Below are 20,860 nucleotides of genomic sequence, written 5' to 3'. Positions count from 1 at the left end.
TCATGGGAGGTGGAAAGGGCAGAGCTTTTCTTCTGCTGTTTTGTCTCCATGTTCTTCTTCTGGAAACTGGCAGCTGGAAGTTTCCTCTCTGTAGTGTGATGGCTGTGGAGGCAGCAGGTGCCTTGGGAAGTCAGGTTCCAGATCTGGAGGGAGCACAAGCAAAAGAGGTCTTCAGACATCTCAGTTGGCTGCCCATTACCTTTACACAATGCCAGCATGGTGGGGGGTGGAGGGCACCTCTGGAGATCACCTAACCCAACCCCCTGCTGGAGCAGGGCACCCCCAGCAGCTTGCCCAGCACCACAATGGCCAGGGGGGGTTGGCAGCTCTTCATGGCCTCTCTGGCAGCCTGCTTTCCTCACAGGAAAGTACTCCCTTATGTTTAGATGGAACCTGCTGGGTTCCAGTTTGTGTCCTGGTTCTGGGCACCACTGAGAAGAGTCTGGCCCCAGCCTCTCGCCCCCCACCCTTCAGCTCTCGCCCCCCACCCTTCAGCTCTCGCCCCCCACCCTCCAGCTCTCGCCCCCCACCCTTCAGCTCTTGCTCCCCCACCCTCCAGCTCTCGCTCCCCACCCTCCAGCTCTCGCCCCCCACCCTCCAGCTCTCGCCCCCCACCCTCCAGCTCTCGCCCCCCACCCTCCAGCTCTCGCCCCCCACCCTCCAGCTCTCGCCCCCCACCCTCCAGCTCTCGCCCCCCACCCTCCAGCTCTTGTCCCCACCCTCCAGCTCTCGCTCCCCACCCTCCAGCTCTCGCCCCCCACCCTCCAGCTCTCGCCCCCCACCCTCCAGCTCTCGCCCCCCACCCTCCAGCTCTTTTCCTCCACCCTTCAGCTCTCGCTCCCCACCCTCCAGCTCTCGGCCCCCACCCTCCAGCTCTCGCCCCCCACCCTCCAGCTCTCGTCCCCCACCCTCCAGCTCTCGCCCCCCACCCTCCAGCTCTTTTCCTCCACCCTCCAGCTCTCGCCCCCCACCCTCCAGCTCTCGTCCCCACCCTCCAGCTCTCGCCCCCACCCTCCAGCTCTCGCCCCCACCCTCCAGCTCTCGCTCCCCACCCTCCAGCTCTCGCCCCCCACCCTCCAGCTCTCGCCCCCCACCCTCCAGCTCTCGCCCCCACCCTCCAGCTCTCGCCCCCCACCCTCCAGCTCTCGCCCCCCACCCTCCAGCTCTCGCCCCCCACCCTCCAGCTCTCGCCCCCCACCCTCCAGCTCTTTCCTCCACCCTCCAGCTCTCGCCCCCACCCTCCAGCTCTCGTCCCCCACCCTCCAGCTCTCGTCCCCCACCCTCCAGCTCTCTCCCTCCACCCTCCAGCTCTCGCTCCCCCACCCTCCAGCTCTTGTCCTCCACCCTCCAGCTCTCGCCCCCCACCCTCCAGCTCTTTTCCTCCACCCTCCAGCTCTCGCCCCCCACCCTCCAGCTCTCGCCCCCCACCCTCCAGCTCTCGCTCCCCACCCTTCAGCTCCTGCTGAGCATTGCTCAGATCCCCTCTGGGACTGCTCTGTATTCTTTACCTCTCTCTAACCTGACATAGCCATGGGTGATGCACTGCAGCTTAGTGAAACTAAGCCACCCCAAACCAAGGAGTGAATCCATCCGTACTCTATTAATTCCACTTGATTTATTCCATTCTGACTCTGGATCAGTGGACACATTTGGTCACCCCTGAAAAAGCTCCCCACAAAGTCCCCAGGGGTGCACTTACTCTCAGCTATGGAGTATTTCTCTTTATTCATGGACCAGATGCAGAAATGCAAGTGGAAGGTCAGCAGGATGAGCACAAAGAGAGCCACAGCAATGAGGATGGCCAGGATGGTGGTGTAGAGAGAGGGACTTTTCCCAGGAGCTGCAATGGAACAGAGGGGTTAAAGAGTAAGAAATCCTGAGCTTGGACTTTGCTTGAAGGCAAGGCAGAGGTTGCTTCATTTCTTTCTGTGGAGAAGAATTTTCTGAAGGAAAAACCCCAAACAACAGTGCAGGCAGTAACAATAAAACTGAGATGCTCCAAGACAGGGCAATAGAGCAGGGGCTGTGGTGGGAAGCATTCATGCAGACAAGCCACAGCCCTCTTCTTCTTCTCCTTTCTCTTGCAGCTGTAAGTTCTTTCTGCTCTGGTTTGGGTTTTGCTCTTTTGTTTTTTTTCTAGGCAGGGGTTGGTTGCTTCCCTTGATTAGTAGGGAAACAAATATCCAGTCCAACCCCTCTGCAGTCAGTAGAGACATCCTCCACCAGGGTTCCACCACCTCCTCCAACCACAGCCTTCTCCAGCCTGATATCTCCAGGGATGGAGCCTCAGTTACCTCTCTGGGCAACCTGTTGCAGTGTTCCAGCACCTTCATGGTGCAGAACTTGTTGCTCACGTCCAATCTCCATCTGCTCTTCTCCAGTTTCAAACCATTGCCTCTCCTCTCATCCTGTCCCTGCAGGCCTTTGCAAACAGCTCCCCTGCAGCCTTTGTGTAGCCCCCTTCAGGTCCTGGCAGGCTGCTCTTAGGTCTCCCTGGAGCCTTCTCTTCTCCAGGCTGCACACCCCCAGCTCCCTCAGCCTGTCCCTGTAGTAGAGGTGGCTCCAGCCTCCTGACCATTTTCATCACCCTCCTCTGGACCTGCTCCATCAGCTCCTTGTCCTTCCTGTGCTGAGGGCTCCAGGGCTGGCTGCAGCACCCCAGGTGAGGTCTCAGCAGAGCAAAGTGGCAGAATCAAGACAAACCAGCAAGAGCAGCACAATGAACCCTGGCAATTCCCACACAGGTCTGTGCTGCTCAGGGAAAACTGCTGAGCTTTTCTCTACTTTTTTTTTTTTTTTCCCCTGCTGATTCTTTGCCCAGGTCAACAAATTCTACCCATCCTAACACTGCAAAAAAAAACCCCAAACAACCCCAAAACCAACCACCACCACCACCAAACCACCAGAGTCCTCATTTTGCAAAGCACGGTTCCACCACAGCAACCTCTGGATGCTAACTAAGCAGCAAGTCAGCAGCTCCAAAGAAGGGCAGGGGACAGTTAAAGGCTGGAAGGAACAACTCAGTGTGTGGGAAGGTACCTGGCTCAGGGTCTTTAGGAGGCAGACCACAGACTGCATTGTGTGTCCTGTTGCCTTGCTTGATTGTTAGAAACCCAGAACTTTCACAGCTGAAAGGAGAAGAGTCACCTTTAGAATGTCCCTGAAGCTTTCACTTGGTTCCTCTCCAGCCTTCCTCTTCACTCCACTTCTTCCTTCCCACCACTCCTTTCCTTCCTCCCCTCCCCCCCCCCACACTTTTTCTTTTTTAATAGCAGCAGAAGTAAAGTTATGGCTGTGACTGCATCACAATTATTTATGTGGACAGGCTTGGGGTTGTTTGGTTTTTTTTTTTTTCAGCCTGTTTCAGCCTGATTCCAGGTTTGGAATCATTTTGCATCAGTTTTGAACTGAAGAAAACTGACCACAAAGCAGTTTGAAGCTCTGCTTTGCCACCAAGTGTTTAGAGAGCCAAAAGGGAGACACAGAGAGATTTGTATGGCTGGATTTAACCCCCTCAGCATTTCACCTTCTTGGTGGTCTTGTCTTGGATCTCTTTTGCTTTGCTCATTGAGGTCTGGAGCATTCCAGAGTCATCTCATTCATAGAATCATAGAATCAGGCAGGGTTGGAAGGGACCACAAGGATCATCCAATTCCAACCCCCCTGCCATGGGCAGGGACACCTCACACTACATCAGGCTGGCCAGAGCCTCATCCAGCCTGGCCTTAAACACCTCCAGGGATGGAGCCTCAACCACCTCCCTGCACAACCCATTCCAGGCTCTCACCACTCTCATGGGGAAGAACTTCTTCCTCACTTCCAGCCTGAATCTCCCCACTTCCAGCTTTATTCCATTCCCCCTAGTCCTGTCACTCCCTGATAGCCTAAAAAGTCCTTCCCCAGATTTCTTGTAGTCCCCTTCAGATACTGGAAGGCCACAAGAAGGTCACCTTGGAGCCTTCTCTTCTCCAGACTGAACAGTCCCAACTCTCTCAGTCTGTCCTCATGGGAGAGGTGCTCCAGCCCTCTGATCATCCTCTGGACACCTTCCAGCATGTCCATAGCCCTCTTGGAACAGAGGCAGTACTCCAGGTGGGGTCTCAGCAGAGCTGAGCAGAGGGGGAGAATCACCTCCCTTGACCTGCTGGCCACACTTTTCTTGATGCAGCCCAGGCTCTGCTTGGCTCTCTGGGCTGCAAGTGCTCACTGACAGCTCCTGTTGAGCTGCTTATCCGCCAGCACCCCCAAGTCCCTCTCCTCAGGGCTGCTCTCCAGCCAGTACCTGCCCAGCCTGGATTTGTGCTTGGGATTGCCTTGACCCAGTTGCAGGACCTTGCCCTTGGTCTTGTTGAACCTCATGAGGCTGGCTTGTGCCCAGCTCTGCAGCCTGCCCAGGTCCCTCTGGATGGATCCCTTCCCTCCAGCCTGTCTGCTGCACCACACAGCTTGGTGTCATCAGCAAACCTGCTGAGGCTGCACTCGATGCCACTGCCCATGTTCAGTACTTACTCAGTCCAGTTGCGGCACCAATTGTTCTTCACGTTGGAGTAGGTTCCACTCTCACAGGGTTTGCATTGGAAGGTGAAGTCCACAGTGCCTGCAAGAAAAGGGAACACAACCTATTAGTGTGCAGAGCCCCCACTGCAAGCTGAGCGATGCAAAAGAGTAGAGCAGGAGGCATTCCCTCTGCATCCATCCTGCCTTATGTGAGGAGCTTTGTGTGTCTCCAAAGAGCTCAACGCAGCTGCTGTCAGATTTGGTCCCAGGGCTGATCCTGCAGCCCCTGGGGGAAGGTTGTTCCTTCTCTTCATTCCATGCTATCCATATGGAGTTATGGTAGCTCTGGGAACTAATTCCAAAGGCTCCAGAGTGGAAGAATTTGAAAGCAAAGGTGATCAGAGGGCTGGAGAACCTCTGCTATGAGAACAGGCTGAAAGAATTGGGGCTGCTGGAGAAGAGAAGGCTCCAGGGAGACCTTTGAGCTGCATTGCAATATCTGAAGGGGATCTACAGGAAAGCTGGGGAGGGGCTGTTCAGAAGGGTCTGTGGTGACAGGATGAGGGGCAGTGGTTTGAAAGTGGAGCAGGGCAGATTTAGGTTGGACATCAGGAGGGAGTTCTGCACAATGAGGTTGGGGAACAGGTTGCCCAGGGATGTGGTTGAGGTCCTATCCCTGGAGACATTCAGGATCACACTTGATGTGTCCCTGGGCAGCCTGATCTAGTTGGAGATGTCCCTGCTGAGTGCAGAGGGGTAGGCCAAGATGCCCTTGAAGGGTCCCTTCCAATCTGCTGCAACCTGTGCCAGCAGAAGGTGTAAAGTTAAGAGGAAAGACAAAAGAGTTCTCCTGCTGACAGTTCTAGCAGCTTGGAAGAACAGTGACATTGCAAGGCTGAGCATGAAAATGGAAGCCTTAGGCTTAGGAAGAGTTAGAAAATCAAGAAGCAAAGGCTTTAGTCACAGCTCTCAGTGCCATTTCCCTCTGAGTCAAGAGCCCTCCCAGAAGCAGGGTGTGAGAAGTGAAGGAAGTGCTGCCAGCCAGCCACATAGATGGACCTCTGGCATTCAGAGGGATTTGTGTTGGTCTGGTTACCAAGCCTGTCCAGCTCCTCTCCCTCTTCACAATCAGGCAGCTCCAGGCAGTAGAAGCAGGCTCTGTCAGCACAGCTGTACCCCTGGCTGCATTTGCAGTCGTGGTCCTTGATGTCTGGACATGGGCTGTGGTTTCCTGCCAAGAAAAAGCCTTTGTCACAGAGGTTAGAATTTGACTTCACCATTAGGAAGAAGTTCTTCCCCATGAGGGTGGTGAGACACTGGCACAGGTTACCCAGGGAGGTGGTGGAAGCCTCATCCCTGGAGGTTTTTTCAGCCAGGCTGGATGTGTCTGTGAGCAACCTGCTGTGGTGTGAGGTGTCCCTGCCCATGGCAGGGGGGTTGGGACTGGCTGAGCCTTGAGGTCCCTTCCAACCCTGCCAACGCTATGATTAGCCTTACTGGTGACACAGGTGAACCAGAATCACAGAGGTCAGACATGGACCTGCTGGAGTGGGTCTAGAGGAGGCCACAAAGATGATCAGAGCTGGAGAACCTCTGCTATGGGAGCAGGCTGGAAGAATTTGGGTTATTCAGCCTGGAGAAGAGAATACTCCAGGGTGATCTTAGAGCTTCACTTCAATATCTGAAAGGGACCTACAGAAAGGCTGGGGAGGGACTGTTTAGAAGGGCCTGTGGGGACAGGGCAATGGTTTGAAACTGGAGCTCACCCAGAAAGCTGCAGAACCATAAAGGAAAAAAAAGAAAAAAAAAAAAAAAGAGATAGGGAAATGCTGCCTGCTTCAGGAGTGTGCTTAAAACCCCACAGTGAAGAGTAAAGACCAAGCAATGTCTGTTTCCTGAGGGTGGTGATGGAATGTACCCCAGCAGGGAGCTGCCCACATCTTCCTCTACCCACTGGCTTCCTTTCACTTGCCTTCAGAAGAGTCATGCAGCAAAAAGGGAACAGCCTGGGGATGCTTCTTGCTGTGTGTTACCAGTGGGTGAGGACCACAACATTACCACAGGGGCCAGGCAAGGCTTCCAGTCCCACTCTTTTGGGACAAACAGAAGAGGAAGGTGCATGGAGGTCAGGCAAACAGCTGCAGCATCCCTGCTGCTCAGCTCTGGCTACCACTGTGGACAGCTCTGAATTAGGAAGAAGAGTGTGCGTGTCCCTGAGACCATGGAAGAGGCCATCAGAGTCACCTGTTCTGTCCTTCAGCCAAAGAGGCACAGAAACATCACCCAGTAAAGTCCTGCAGCTCTCCTGTTCCACCTCTGGTGCTTTCATTTGGCTTGGTGAGAATCCACTGCCAGCTCACCACCATCCCAAGAACAGGGAAGAATTCAGGTTGGAGTAGGCTGTGGAGACTAAAATGATCACCTAAGAGGTTGTCTGGGAAGAGCACAGGTCAGCAGGAGGGAGGGATGGAAAGCAGGAGGGAGGGATGGAAAGCAGGAGGGAGGGATGGAAAGCAGGATGCTTCCTATCTTTAGGACCACAAATTGCAAAGGACAGCCTCACAGAGAGCATCACTGACTGTACCCCCTCTGAAGTCTCAACAGCACACACCAGCTCTGAAGCCATCTCTGAATGGAGCAAGGGCTCAGAGCCAGGGTTAAGTGAACACCTCCCAACCCACAGAAACTTCAGCCTTGCCTTCCCCTCTGCAGTGTAACAAGTACAAGCATGTCATAAAGCTGAAATGAGAGTCCAAGCTGTAGCTAAGGCACATTATGGTGGAAGCCTCATCCCTGGAGGGTTTTAAAGCCAGGCTGGATGTGGCTGTGAGCAACCTGCTCTAGTGTGAGATGTCCCTGCCCATGGCAGGGGGACTGGAACGAGATGGTCCTTGAGGTCCCTCCCAACCCTCTCAATTCTATGACTCTGTGGTTATAGAGGGCAGGAGGGAAGCCCTTGCCAGTTTGGTTTGCACCTGCAGTTACTCAAGAGACATAGACAGACAGACATTGGCACACAGACATTCAGAGAATTAATTAGAATCATAGAATTGTTAGGGTTGGAAGGGACCTGAAGGCTCAGCCAGTTCCAACCCCCCTGCCATGGGCAGGGACACCTCACACCACAGCAGGTTGCTCACAGCCACATCCAGCCTGGCTGCAAAACCCTCCAGGGATGAGGCTTCCACCACCTCCCTGAGACACTGATCACTGTGCCAGTGTCTCACCACCCTCATTCCCTCTCCTGTTCGCCACAACTTGGTTGTGACCCTGGGTTGGCACAGAGCTGCCCTGCCAAACAGAGAGCAGCCCCATCCTGCCCTTACCTGTGCCTGAGCTGCATTTGGGGCAGCATTTCTCTTCATCCTTGCTGATGGCTCTCAGCTCTCCATGCTGGCACGATGTGGCCACAGTCTTCAGTGCCCACTGCCCCAGCACCAGCAGCAAGCAAGCTTGAAGCTTGAAGTGAGCAACTCCCCTGCTCTGCTCAGCCATGCCTGCAGCTGCCCAAGCCCAGAGCACAGCAAGGTGGGATCCTCTCAGGACTGTCCTGCACCTAGGGATCTTCCTTCTGACCCTGAGGAGAAGGGCACTGTGCTTTTTGTGGCTGCAACTCTTCCAGTGTCATCACTGGGGGCGGGGCAGAGGTTTTATTCTGTCATCAAATTCTGGGAGGGGGAAAAGAAAAAAAAAAGAAAGAAAATTTTAAAAAAGCAAAGCAAAAAAGCAAAGCAAAAAAGCAAAGCAAAGGAAAAAAAACAAAGCAAAGGAAAAAAAAGCAAAGCAAAGGAAAAAAAGCAAAGCAAAGGAAGAAAAAGCAAAGCAAAGGAAAAAAAGGCAAAGCAAAAAAAAGCAAAGCAAAGGAAGAAAAAGCAAAGCAAAGGAAAAAAAAAACAAAGCAAAGGAAAAAAAGGCAAAGCAAAAAAAAGCAAAGCAAAGCAAAAAAAAGCAAAGCAAAGGAAGAAAAAGCAAAGCAAAGGAAGAAAAAGCAAAGCAAAGGAAAAAAAAGCAAAGCAAAGGAAAAAAAAACAAAGCAAAGGAAAAAAAAGCAAAGAAAAAAAGCAAAACAAAGAAAAAAAAGCAAAGCAAAGAAAAAAAAGCAAAGCAAAGAAAAAAAGCAAAGCAAAGAAAAAAAAGCAAAGCAAAGAAAAAAGCAAAGCAAGAAAAAAAAAACAAAGCAAGGAAAAAAAAGCAAAGCAAAGAAAAAAAAGCAAAGCAAAGAAAAAAAAGCAAAGCAAAGAAAAAAGCAAAGCAAGAAAAAAAAGCAAAGCAAGGAAAAAAAAGCAAAGCAAAGAAAAAAAAGCAAAGCAAAGCAAAAAAAAAAAGCAAAAAAAATAAAAAAAAGGCAGAGCAAAGCAACCACAGCCCAGTAACTCCCTCAGCAGAGCAGCAGGTTGAGATGGGAAACTCTGTCAGTGGATTTGCAAGAAGGATGCTACAAGCTGAAGTGCAATGGAAAAAGGCTGCAGATGAAATGAGGATGACTTTAGGTTGGGAGGGAACTTTCAAGCTCCTCCAGTCCCAATTAGTGGGTGAAGGTCACAGCCCTCAGGCTGTATGTTTGGCTGTGGAGCTCCTGATGAGTGGGGAAGGCTTGAAGGGTTTAAGCAGCAGACTGCAGTAGGCAGCAGGTGCAGCCAGCCATGCAGATTGTGTGACTCCAGTTCTGCTGATTCACAGATTGCAGCAGGTTGGAAGGGACCCTCCAAGGGCATCTTGGCCAACCTCCCCTGCAGGCAGCAGGGACACCTCCAACTAGATCAGGCTGCCCAGGGACACAGCAAGACTGATCTTGAATGCATCCAGGGATGGGACCTCAACCACATCCCTGGGCAGCCTGTTCCAGTGTCTGACCACTCACAGAGTGCAGAACTCCCTCCTGATGTCCAACCTAATTCTGCCCTGCTCCACTTTCAAACCACTGCCCCTCATCCTATCCCCACAGATCCTTCTGAACAGTCCCTCCACAGCCTTCCTGTAGGTCCGCTTCAGATACTGAAATGTAGCTCAAAGGTCTCCCTGGAGCCTTCTCTTCTCCAACAGCCCCAATTCTTTTAGCCTATCCTCACAGAAGAGGTTCTCCAGCCCTCTGATCATCTTTGCTTTCAATTTCTTCCACTCTGGATCAGGAGCCTTTGAAATTATTTCCCAGAGCTGCCATAACTCCATATGGATAGCATGGAATGAAGAGAAGGAACAACCTGAACCTGCAGGATCAGCCCTGGGACCAAATCTGACAGCAGCTGCAATGAGCTCTTTGGAGACACATAAAACTCCTCACAATCCTGGGATTTAGGTGACAGAACCATCCCTAGGCACAGACATGCTGCCTGGATTCATCCCCTAGGTTTCAATTCCAACTTCTCCTGCCTCACACAGAGGCATCTGCAAGCTTCCTGGAGTGCAGACAGTTTGCTTCTTCCCTTCCCTCCCTTCTGTTTCCACTGCACCCTGGGGGTTTCTGCCTGCTCCTGCAGCTCCTGGTCGCTTTCATGTGTGCAGAGTGGAGATACTTCCACCTCCAGCCTCCCTCTCACTGAGCAGAGGAGTCCTGGTGCAGAAGCAATTTTTAACAGACTCTTCCACACCACAGATGATAACAAATAGGTCAAGGGAGAGTCAGAGCTGTAAGGAGAGATGAGTGTCTCCAGAAAGTGTCCTGCCTACAGCATTTGACACTTTCCTCAGCTTCAGACACAGCCAGGGCAGCCTGGTTAGGTTGCCCACAACCTTTCTTCAGTGTGTTCCACACTTTCTTCCTAAAAATTCATTGAATCACAGAATGGGTTGGGTTGGAAGGGACCTTAAAGACTGACTCACAGAATCATTAACCAGGTTGGAAAAGACCTTCAAGATCACCAAGTCCAAAGATCATCCAGTTCCAATCTCCCTGCCATGGGCAGGGACACCTCCTACGAGCCCTGCTTGCTCAAGGCTCCATCTCAACCTGGCTTTGAACACTTCCAGCCTTGGAGCCTCCACAACCTGTTCCAGTGCCTCACCACTCTCATGGGGAAGAATTTCTTCCTAATGTTTCATCTCACAGAGTCACAGAAACATCCAGGTTGGGAAAGAGCCTCAGGATCACCAAGCCCAACCCAGAACCCTACACCCCAAACCCATATCCCCAAGCACCACATCCAAACCACCTTTAAACACCTCCAGGGCTGGGGACTCCACCACCTCCCTGGGCAGCACATTCCAATCCCGGACCGCTCTTGCTGGGAAAAAAAAAAATTCCTGATGTCCAGTCTGAACCTATCCAGTCTCAGCTTGAGGCCGTTCCCTCTTGTTCCATCACTAATGACCTGTGAGAAGAGACCAGCAGCAACCTCTCCACAACCTCCTAAATCTCAATCCAGCTTCTTCCAGTTTGAAGCCCTCACTCCTCATCCTGTCACTACCTGCCTTTGTAACAAGTCCCTCTGCACCTCTCCTGCAGCCCCCTTCAAACCCTGGCAGGCTGCTCTGAGCTCTCCCCAGAGCCTTCTCTTCTCCAAGCTGAACAAGCCCAACCCTCTCAGCTTATCTTCACAGCAGAGGTGCTCCTCACCTGTGGTGTGGTAGATTTGGGGCTATGCCTTTAAATATTTTTTCCCCACAGATCTTGAGCAGAAAGTGGTAGAATGTAAACAAACCACCAGTTGGGTGTAAAAAGGGAAATAATGATAGTTCCAAACCATCCCATTGGAAGAGAGGAAAGACTTCAGCTGGACAAAATATTTTCTTCTTCTCACTTCCTTGGGCTGGAAGATACCAACTGGGTTCTGCTTGGCCTTGGCTGCATTGTTTGGGCTAATTCTAACAAAATATCTCTCTGCTCCTTTCTCTTGTCCTTTTTGTAAGGGGGTAAAAGGGAGAGAGAAGTTATTAGCTTCCCCTGGCCCTTCTTGTGCTCCTCATTAATTGCAAATCCCTGTAACTGTTTTGCACAGATTCATTGCTTTCCATGGCAGATTGTAGTTTTAGCTTGTAAATCCAGCTTCCATTTGCTTCCAGCTGAGCTGCTCTGGCAAATTTAATGCTGGGGGGTGTGTGTGAGGATTTTTCAATCCACCACATATGGGTCTCCAAGAGCAGAGCAGCCAACACATTGCTCAGTTTAGCCTTTCTGTGCTGCAGGAGTGGTCAGGCACTGGAACAGGCTGCCCAGGGTGCTTGGCCTTCATCAGAAGAGAAACTAAGAATGAGGAGGAGCAGAGGGCTGGAGAACCTCTCCTATGAGGACAGGCTGAAAGAGTTGGGGTTGTGCAGCCTGCAGAAGAGAAGGTTCCCAGGAGACCTTCTTGTGGCCTTCCAGGATCTGAAGGGGGCTACAAGAAAGCTGGGGAGGGACTTTTGAGGGTGTCAGGGAGGGATAGGACTGGGGGGAATTGAGAAAATTAGAAGTGGGGAGATTCAGATTGGATGTTAGGAAGAAATTTTTCCCCATGAGGGTGGTGAGACACTGGCACAGGTTGCCCAGGGAGGTGATGGAAGCCTCATCCCTGGAGGTTTTTGCAGCCAGGCTGGATGTGGCTGTGAGCAACCTGCTGTAGTGTGAGGTGTCCCTGCCCATGGCAGGGGGGTTGGAACTGGCTGAGCCTTGAGGTCCCTTCCAACCCTGACAATTCTCTGACCCTAACTGATTTTTCTTCTGAGTTCTGAGTGTTGTTTTCCTCTGAGCTGCTCTCTACCTGTTCTGATTCTCTCTCAGGCAGCACAGCCATGCAGAGAGGCTGCCAGCTGGTGGCACACTCAGAGCCCACAGCTGCACCTGCCAAGCCTGAACCTCAAGAGTCAGCAGTGACCTTTCAGCACCAACCTGACTATCTGGCTTTGAAATCTTGGGGTGGTTGTTTTCTTTTTCTCTGCAGCTAACCTTGCCTGTGGCTGATGTCAGGTAGTGACATTTCTTCTGTCCCCTCTTGCTCAGCCCTGGAGCTAACTTGATGGCAGTGCTCTTAGGTTCCATGCTGCTGCCTGATCTTGGGTGGGCTTTCAGCTCTCTCTGCACCTCCTGAGGGGACCAAAAGTCCTTTTCAATCATCAGGAAGGACTTGGTGATCCTGAGGGTCTTTTCCAACCTGAATGTTCCTGTGATTCTCACCCCCTCACCACTTCACTTCTTGTTGTCTCCAGGATTAGCTGGACCAACATGCCAGAAATTAGGAATCAGACTGCTTTGGGTTGGAAGGGAACTGTAAAGCTCATCTAGTCCAACCCCACTGCAGTCAGCAGGGTCATCCCTAACTAGATCAAGATGCTCAGAGCCCCATCAAGCCTGGCCTTGAAGGTATCCATGGGATGGAGACACCATCACCTCCCTGGGCAACCTGAAACTGGAAAACAAAATTGTTGTGCTCCTTTCAACTCTGCTGACCTTCAGCCCAGCCCTGAGATTTTCAATGCCCAGGAATGGCTTCTCCAGGGCTTCCCAGACCTCAGGGTGCTGCAGAGCCTGTCTAATGCCTGCCCTCTTTTGGCACACACCAAGAACTGCTGCCCTGCAAACCTGCCACAGGAATCAGCCACGGTGACAGCAGCAAGGGTGTCTAATGTAGTGCCACACATGAGCTCCTTAGGCAGGTTGAATCATAGAATTGTTTGGGCTGGAAAAGACCTCTGAGGTCATGGAATCCAACCATCAACCCAACACCACAATGGCCACTAAAGCATGTCCCAGACTGCCACATTTCTTGCACACCTGCAGGGTTGGTGACTCCACCACCTCCCTGAGCAGCCTGTTCCAAAGGGTGACTCTCAGTCTCTTCAGTCTGTGTCATGCCATGGGTGGGGATGGGTGCACTCATTTTGCAGGAGGCAAACAAAAGGATGCTTTCTGGCCAGGTTTTTGGAGACCAAAAGCCACTCCAAAACAAATGATCACCCCAAAACAAATGATCACCCCAAAACAATTTGGTCTTTGCGAGGGGATCCTTCCTTCAAGAGGTGCTGGGGCCCCTGCATCCCTCAGAGCTCTGCTTAGCCTGTAGAATGAGTCTGTGTCTGCACAGCCTGGCCACCAAAGGTAGGGCTAGAGAAGAGCTGGGGAAAGACTTTTCATAAGGGCTTGGAGTGATAGGATGAGATGAAAAGGATTGAAGCTTGAGGAGGGGAGGCTGAGACTGAGGATTAGGAAAAACTTCTTTCCAGTGAGGGTGGGAAGACACTGGAGCAGGTTACCCAGGGAGGTTGTGGATGCTCCCTCCCTCCCTGGAGGTGTTCAAGGCCAGGTGGGAGGTGTCCCTGCCCATGTCAGGGGGCTTCAACTGGATGATCTTTAAGCTCCCTTCCAACCCAAACCGTTCCATGGCTCTCTGAATCCTCGCAGACAGCCCCAACAGCACAGAGGCCAGGTGACATCAGTGACATTTCAGAGAGGGAAACTAAAGCAGACAGAGGCAAAGCCCCAGGCCCCTGACGTTACCAAGCTGTGCATTTCCTTCCCAGAGCAGCAGCAGCAGCACCTGGCACAGCCTCTGCCAACGGATGTGACCTTCAAAGACTCTCATGGCAAACCTGAGTCACTCTGACACGGAGGGAGGAGACGGAGAGAAAAAATCTGCAGGAGATAAGAAGGGAGCTGAGGTAACCACAGGAGCAGAAACTTGGTCATCTCTCTGCTGGGGAAAACCAAAAAAAAAAAAAAAAAGAACAGAGAGGAAAAAAAAAAAAGAAAAATAAGAAAGTCAAAAGGAGGAAGCCAAGGTCAAAAAAAAAAATGCAGTTAGAGCCCTGTGGTTTCTCTGCACATGCAATAGATCCTAACTGCCACTCTGCACTCCAAAACCCAGCTCTTGGATATCAGGTGTTGTTTTTTTTTTCTCCCTCCCTCCCCATCATAACTCTCAAATCTCACCAGGTCTTGTCCTAAGCCTTCTCCAAAAGTGTACAAGAAAAAAAGAAAAAAAAAAAATCTCCTTCAGTTTAAACAGCCTTAAACATCTGGGCAGCCACATCTGGTAGCCTGATAGTAAGAGGGGGGAAGAAAAAAAATCTGTGGGTGGAAATTCTGCTGACAGGAGGAGTTGGGGGTTTGGTCCTGCTTTGCTTGGGTTTGTAGCAGTCCATATGAGGACAGGCTGAGGGAGCTGGGGGGATTCAGCCTGGAGAAGACAAGGCTCCAGGGGGACCTCAGAGCTGCCTTCCAATAGCTGAAGGGATCTTGCAGGAAGGCTGCAGAGGGACTTTTCATGAGGGTGTCTAGAGACAGGCCAAGGGGGAATGGTTTGAAGCTGAGGGGAGCAGGGTTAGACTGGAACTGAGGAAGAAGTTCTTCACTACAAGGGTGGTGAGACTCTGGAGCAGGCTGCCCAGGGAGGTTGTGGATGCCTCCTCCCTGGGGGTGTTCAAGGCCAGCTTGTGTGAGGCTTTGAGCAGCTGAGAGGTGTCCCTGCCCTTGGCAGGGAGGTTGGAAGAGTTGCTCTCTGAGGTCCCTTCCAGCCTGAGCCATTCTGTGAATCAAGAGGCCACATTTCAGGGACAGCATTCAGCAGATGGTTTTGCACCTGCTGAAGTGACCTCCTGAATCAGGGCTCTGTGGCAAGAGGCATTTAATGGACAAGTCAGAGCTGTCCCAAGCCCCCCAGCTGCCAAGAGAGCTCACACTTCGAGCCAGACTTAGCACTGGTTAGCAGAGCTGACTCCTCAAAGCTTACTGCATTGCACTGGGGAACATTTCCATCACAGCCCTGTCTTTATCAGCTTAGATGAAGCTCTGTCCCAAGTGCCTGAAGAAGGGGAAATCTGAAGGGCTGAAAAAACCAGAAACTTGGTGCCACAAGCCCAGACCTTTGAGAAGGGAAAGTTTCCTTCCTGGCACATAGGAAGGTGAGCGTGGGCAGAAGGCAGCACCAATTTGTTCAAGACTCTCTGACTGATTTTAACTCCTCTCTGTCATTTTAGGGAGGACTGGAACATAAAATCCTAGCAAGTTTTTCATGAAGGAGTGACAAGGACTGAATATGGCAATTTAAAAAAAAGAAAAAAGAAAAAGAAATGTTATTCCTTTACTTAAAGTGAAATATCCACCTTGGTTTGGTTTAAATCAACAAGATCCTAACAGCCAAATCCCAAGGGGCCCCCAGCATGAGAGGGACATGGAACTGGTGGAGCAGGTCCAGAGGAGACCACAAAGATGATCAGAGTGCTGGAGAACCTCCCCTGTGGGAACAGGCTGGGAGAGTTGGAGCTGTTCAGCATGGAGAAGGCTCCAGGGAGACCTCAGAGCATCCTTCCAGTACCTGAAGGGACTACAGGAGAACTGGGGAGGGCCTTTGAACAAGGGCTTGGAGTGGTAGGAAGAAAGGGAATGGATTGAAGCTTGAGGAGGGCAGATTTAGGCTGGAGATTAGGAAGAAATTCTTTGCAGTGAGGGTGGGGAGACACTGGAACAGGTTGCCCAGGGCGAGGTTGTGGCTGCCCCCTCCCTGGAGGTGTTCAAGGCCAGGCTGGATGAGGCCTTGAGCAACCTGGGCTGGTGGGAGGGGTCCCTGCCATGGAACTAGATGATTTTTAAGGTCCCTTCTAACCCAAACCATTCCATGAATCTACCAATAAATCCTCAAAACCCATAAATGCCTCTCTGCACTTCCAGGGTCAGCATTAATTCCTTCTTCAGCCAGAAGGAACCTCTGTCCTACTTGGCAGGAAACCTCCTGCTGGGAAGGCAGAAGACCCTGAGGCATCTTCCTCTGCAGCTGAGCCAGAGGGCAAAAAAAAAACCCCAAAACCACCAGCAAAAAACCCAAGTGAAGATTCATGGGAACAGCTGAAGAGGCCACAGCACAGAGGAGCTCTGCTGCCACAGCAGCACTGGTGCCAAGCCACCAGCTCCTCTGTCACTGTGGGCTGCTCTCATCCTGTCAGCCACATCCTCAGAGAGCTCTTTGCTTGTCTGCCCCTCACTGAGTTGGGTGGCAATGCAGTAGGTGCCTCATGGCCTCTGCACAGCAGCCTCCACCCTCGAGGGGCATCACTTCTGAGGAGCTGTTGGCTCTTCCCTAGAATCACAGAATGAACCAGGTTGGGAAAGGCCTTTGAGCTCATCAAGTCCAACCTATCACCCAACACCATCTAATCAACTAACCCATGGCACTGAGTGCCTCATCCAGTCTGATTTTAAACACTCTACCACCCACCCTGGGCAGCCCATCCCAAGGGCCAATCTCTCTTGCTGTGAAGAATTCCTTCCTAACACCCAGCCTGAACCCTCCCCTGGTTGCAGCTTGGGATTGTGTCCTCTAATGCACTGCTCAGGTGCATCCACACCACCCCTCCAGCCAGCTCAGCTCTAATGCACTGCTCAGATTCACAGTCTCACAGTATATCAGAGGCTGGAAGGGACCTCCAGAGATCATCAGGTCCAACCCCCCTGCCAGAGCAGGATCACTCAGGGTAGTCTGCACAGGAATGCATCCAGGTGGATTTGGAAAGTCTCCAGAGAAGGAGACTCCACAACCCCCCTGGGCAGCCTGCTTCAGGGCTCTGTCACCCTCACTGGAAAGAAGTTTCTTCTCATGTTGAGCTGAAATCTTCTCTGTTCTAGTTTGAACCCCTTGTTCCTTGTCTTGTCACTGTGCACCACCCAAAAGAGCCTGGCCCCCTCCCCTTGACACCCACCCCTCAGCTATTGATAGACATTGATCAGATCCCTCTCAGCCTTCTCTTCTCCAGACTAAACAGCCCCCAGGGCTTCCCAGGTAAGATGCTCAAGTCCCCAAATCATCCTCCTGGCTCTCTGTTGGACTCTCTCCAGCAGGTCTCTGTCTCTTTTGACCTGGGCAGCCCCAAACTGGACACAGCATTCCAGGTGTGGTCTCAGCAGGGCAGAGTAGAGAGGTAGAAGAACCTCCCTAGCCCTGCTGGACACCTTTCTTGCTGCACCCCAGGATGCCATTGGCTCTCTTGGCCACAAGGGCACATTGCTGTCCCTTGCAGAACTTGCTGCCCACCAGCATCCCAAGGTCTTTCTCTGTGGAGCTGCTCTCCAGCAGGGCAGTCATCCACCCCATCCCCTCACCCCTGCCCAGCCAGCTCACCACAAGATGACAACCTTCAGGCCCCAGCACACTTTCAAAGACCTTCTGCATTCCCAGCAGGGGCTCTGGGGTGGTGAGGGGCTGATGCTCATCGTTGTATCCTGAGCTGCATCACAAGTGTGGGCAGGAGGTCAAGGGAAGTGATTCTGCCCCTCTGACCTGCTCTTGTAAGAGCACACCTGGAGTACTGCATCCAGATGTGGAGCCTCCAACACAAGGAGGACTTGGATCTGTTGGAGAGGGGGCAGACAAGGCCACAAAGATGCTGAGGAGCTGGAGCATCTCTACTATGAGGACAGGCTGAAGGAGTTGGGGTTTGTTCAGCCTGGAGAAGAAAAGTCCTCGGGAAGACCTCAGAGCAGCCTTCCAGTACCTGAAGAAGGCTACAGGAAATCTGCTGAGGGAGTTTTTCCAAGAGCTTGGAGTGATAGGATGAGGAGGAATAGGTTGAAACTGGAGCAGGGCAGATTTAGACCAGAGGTGAGGAAGAAATTCTTTACTATGAGGGTGGTGAGACACTGGAACAGGTTGCTTAGACAAATTGTGGAAGCTCCAAACTTGCAGGGGTTCAAGGCCAGGCTGGATGAGGCTTTGAGCAACCTGGGCTAGTGGGAGGGGTCCCTGTCCATGACAGGGGGGTGGAACTGGATGATCCCTAAGGTCCCTTCCAACTCAACCCATTCTATGATCTCAGACATCCCAGCAAGCTCCAGGCTGGATTCACAAACACCAGCCAGAGCTTGCTGAGCTCACAGAGACATCCAGGGGCAAGCAGCAGTGCTGTGTGACCTCAGAGCCTGCTGAGCCTGTTTCCAGGACTGGAAGGACTTTTTCTTTTGTTGGTTTTTGGTTTTGTTTTTTTTCTCTCCTTTGTGCTCTCCAATCAGCCACAGCACACAGGTGCATCCCAGCTGCCAGCAGGGTTTATTCCAAGGAGTCAGCACCAGACTTGGCATACACTAGAGGTGTTTATATACATTGTATATATACACTTGAAAACCAGGCAACCAAAGGCCACCATATGTATAACATATAAGGAAATTCTATGTTTCAAAACATGCTCCTAGACACCAGCTGTATTCCTGAGCACATTGCCTGCTGCCTCTTTGGGCACATGGGTATAAAAATCCCTTCCTCTCTAATGATTCCTCTATCAAGGAATTCTAATTGAAGTGAAAAAAAAAAATTACTTCTCAGTGACTCTGACTTTCTAATTCACTTCTTCTTCTTCTTCCTCTTCTCCCTGAACACTGACACTGAGGTATTTAAATGCCACCAACAGCTAGAAGTCTGCAAGGTTCCTCACAGCCACTTTGGAACTTGCTAATCTAAACAAAAAAAAATATCTGAATGCTGGCCCAAACTGCAGAGCAATGAACCTGTGGGAAACGTGGCAGAGGTAAAATTCATCCCAAGCAATTCATCTGAACTGCAGGGAGACCAAAGCAGGAACAGTTCTGAGTGCAGCTTCCACTGCCAGCATGCACCAGGTGGATGGGCAGACAGCTGAGACATCTCTCCACTCTTCCATGATCTTTGCAGGTCTTTGCTCAAATGCAACCCTTGAAGGCCCAGACAGCAGTGTGTTAAGAGTCCTCTCATCACCAGAGGACACCCAAGGAGTTTCTGCTTTCTAAACCATCCCAAAATGATCATGCAGCAGCAGCAGCAGAACTCCAAACGTCCACACAGGTGCTCCTGAACTGAAGCCAGCAGACTTTCCCAGCACCAAACTCACTTGGTGGCTTTCTCTCCACATCCACAGCAAGCAATCAAGTCCTCCAGAGCAATTTCACTGTGGAGATGTCCAAAGCTTGACTTGCAGCAGCCTGGCTGCTTCAGACAGGCCCAGCAACAGGATGTGCCCCTGAGAGGAAGCACAAGCTGTGTGGGCTGCAGAAGAAGGCTCCTGATGGTTTCATCCATGGCAACACTAAAGCTCACAGGGCAGGCAAGAGCCACCCTGCCCTTTCCCCTGCTTTTCAACCAGAGTTTCCACTTCACAGTGCTCTAATCAGCAGTCACCATACCCTTTGCCTTCTGGTAAGCCACACAACCTGCTTACCACACACACACAAGTGGAGATTTTCCAAGCACTTGGAGCTCTGGAGCTGCCTGGGGGATCATGAGTAATTCCATTTGTCAGCCTGGCAGTGCTCAGTGTGCCTCTGAGATGACATTTGCTCAGTGGGGGGTGCTTGAAGAAATGCAGGAAGAGAGAAGTGGCAGTGAAAAGTCATCTCTCAGCTGTCACTTCACAGGCAAGCACCAGAATTCAGGTGCACAGCCAGCCTGAGGGTCACCAGCAGTGACAACTCTCTCTGGGGGCACATCTGCCATGTGCCACCCAACTGGATCCAGAAGGAATAAGTTTGGACAATGAAAGCAGGAAAGGAAGCTGGCTGGGTTCATCGGGGGGTGCTCTAAAGTGAGGAGAGTTGATTTGGGAGCTAAACTGAAACCCTAGAGATGTCTGCACTGAGCAGAAAGGTGCTCAGCTTAGCCCCTCAGAACTGCACCACAAGGGAGAAACCCAGTCAGAAATCAGAGGGTTCAATTTCCTTGCTGAGTGATCAGCATTGGGAGCTTCATGTCTGCTTTCAGCAGCCCAAAGCCCCTCACCACACACAGCCCTGGCTGCAAATGCACTGAGAACTGCATCAGCTCAGCCCTGACAAGGGGGATGCTGCAGACAAGCACCTGCCTGAGAGAAAGAACCTCCTGATCCCACCAAAAACAGCTACTCCCACAGGTTCTAATGCCAAAGGAGCCACTCAAGGAGACCCAAGGGAACTGCAGTGCAATGAGACAGCTGCCTACAGCCACGCAGGTAGCCACAGAAGGGAAAGGAAAAGAGGGGAAGAGGGGAAGAGGGGAAGAGGGGAAGAGGGGAAGAGGGAGAGAGAGAAAGAGGGAGAGAGAGAAAGAGGGAGAGAGAGAAAGAGGGAGAGAGAGAAAGAGGGAGAGAGAGAAAGAGAGGGAGAGAGAAAGAGAGGGAGAGAGAAAGAGAGGGAGAGAGAAAGAGAGGGAGAGAGAAAGAGAGGGAGAGAGAAAGAGAGGGAGAGAGAAAGAGAGGGAGAGAGAAAGAGAGGGAGAGAGAAAGAGAGAAAGAGAGAAAGAGAGAAAGAGAGAGAGAGAAGAGAGAAAGAGAGAAAGAGAGAAAGAGAGAGAGAGAGAAAGAGAGAGAGAGAGAGAAAGAGAGAAAGAGAGAAAGAGAGAAAGAGGAGAAAAAGGAAAAAAGACTGTACAGAGTAGAGCAGGGCAGGAACCTGCAGGAAGGCATAGCACAGGTTACCATGGATCAGCTCAGAAGTGCAGGGAAGGCTTAACGTGAGGTGGAG

General features: G+C 51.7%; 1 protein-coding gene across 1 annotated transcript; it reads right to left on the bottom strand.

Moving 5' to 3' along the window:
- Positions 1-7,992, bottom strand: TNFRSF18 (TNF receptor superfamily member 18). Its single transcript, XM_054394830.1, has 6 exons — positions 7,824-7,992; positions 5,594-5,728; positions 4,510-4,597; positions 3,040-3,128; positions 1,700-1,840; positions 1-143 (listed from the first exon to the last, which is right to left on the bottom strand). The coding sequence occupies exons 1-6, from the start codon at positions 7,990-7,992 to the stop codon at positions 1-3; spliced, it is 765 nt and encodes a 254-aa protein (XP_054250805.1).
- Between the last annotated feature and the right edge of the window lie 12,868 nt (positions 7,993-20,860).

This window comes from Indicator indicator, chromosome 32 (genome assembly GCF_027791375.1).
Source record: "Indicator indicator isolate 239-I01 chromosome 32, UM_Iind_1.1, whole genome shotgun sequence".
NCBI classification, from domain to species: Eukaryota; Metazoa; Chordata; class Aves; order Piciformes; family Indicatoridae; genus Indicator; species Indicator indicator.
Note: the sequence above shows the minus strand (reverse complement) of the source record. Positions and strands in the feature narration are given on the sequence as shown.

Coding starts and splice junctions, on each gene's coding strand:
- TNFRSF18 (XM_054394830.1), bottom strand. CDS start 7,992: ATGGCTGAGCAGAGCAGGGGAGTTGCTCACTTCAAGCTTCAAGCTTGC. Junction 5,729..7,823: donor CAAATGCAGCTCAGGCACAG/GTAAGGGCAGGA, acceptor TTTTCTTGGCAG/GAAACCACAGCCCATGTCCA. Junction 3,129..4,509: donor TGGTGCCGCAACTGGACTGA/GTAAGTACTGAA, acceptor TTCTCCTTTCAG/CTGTGAAAGTTCTGGGTTTC.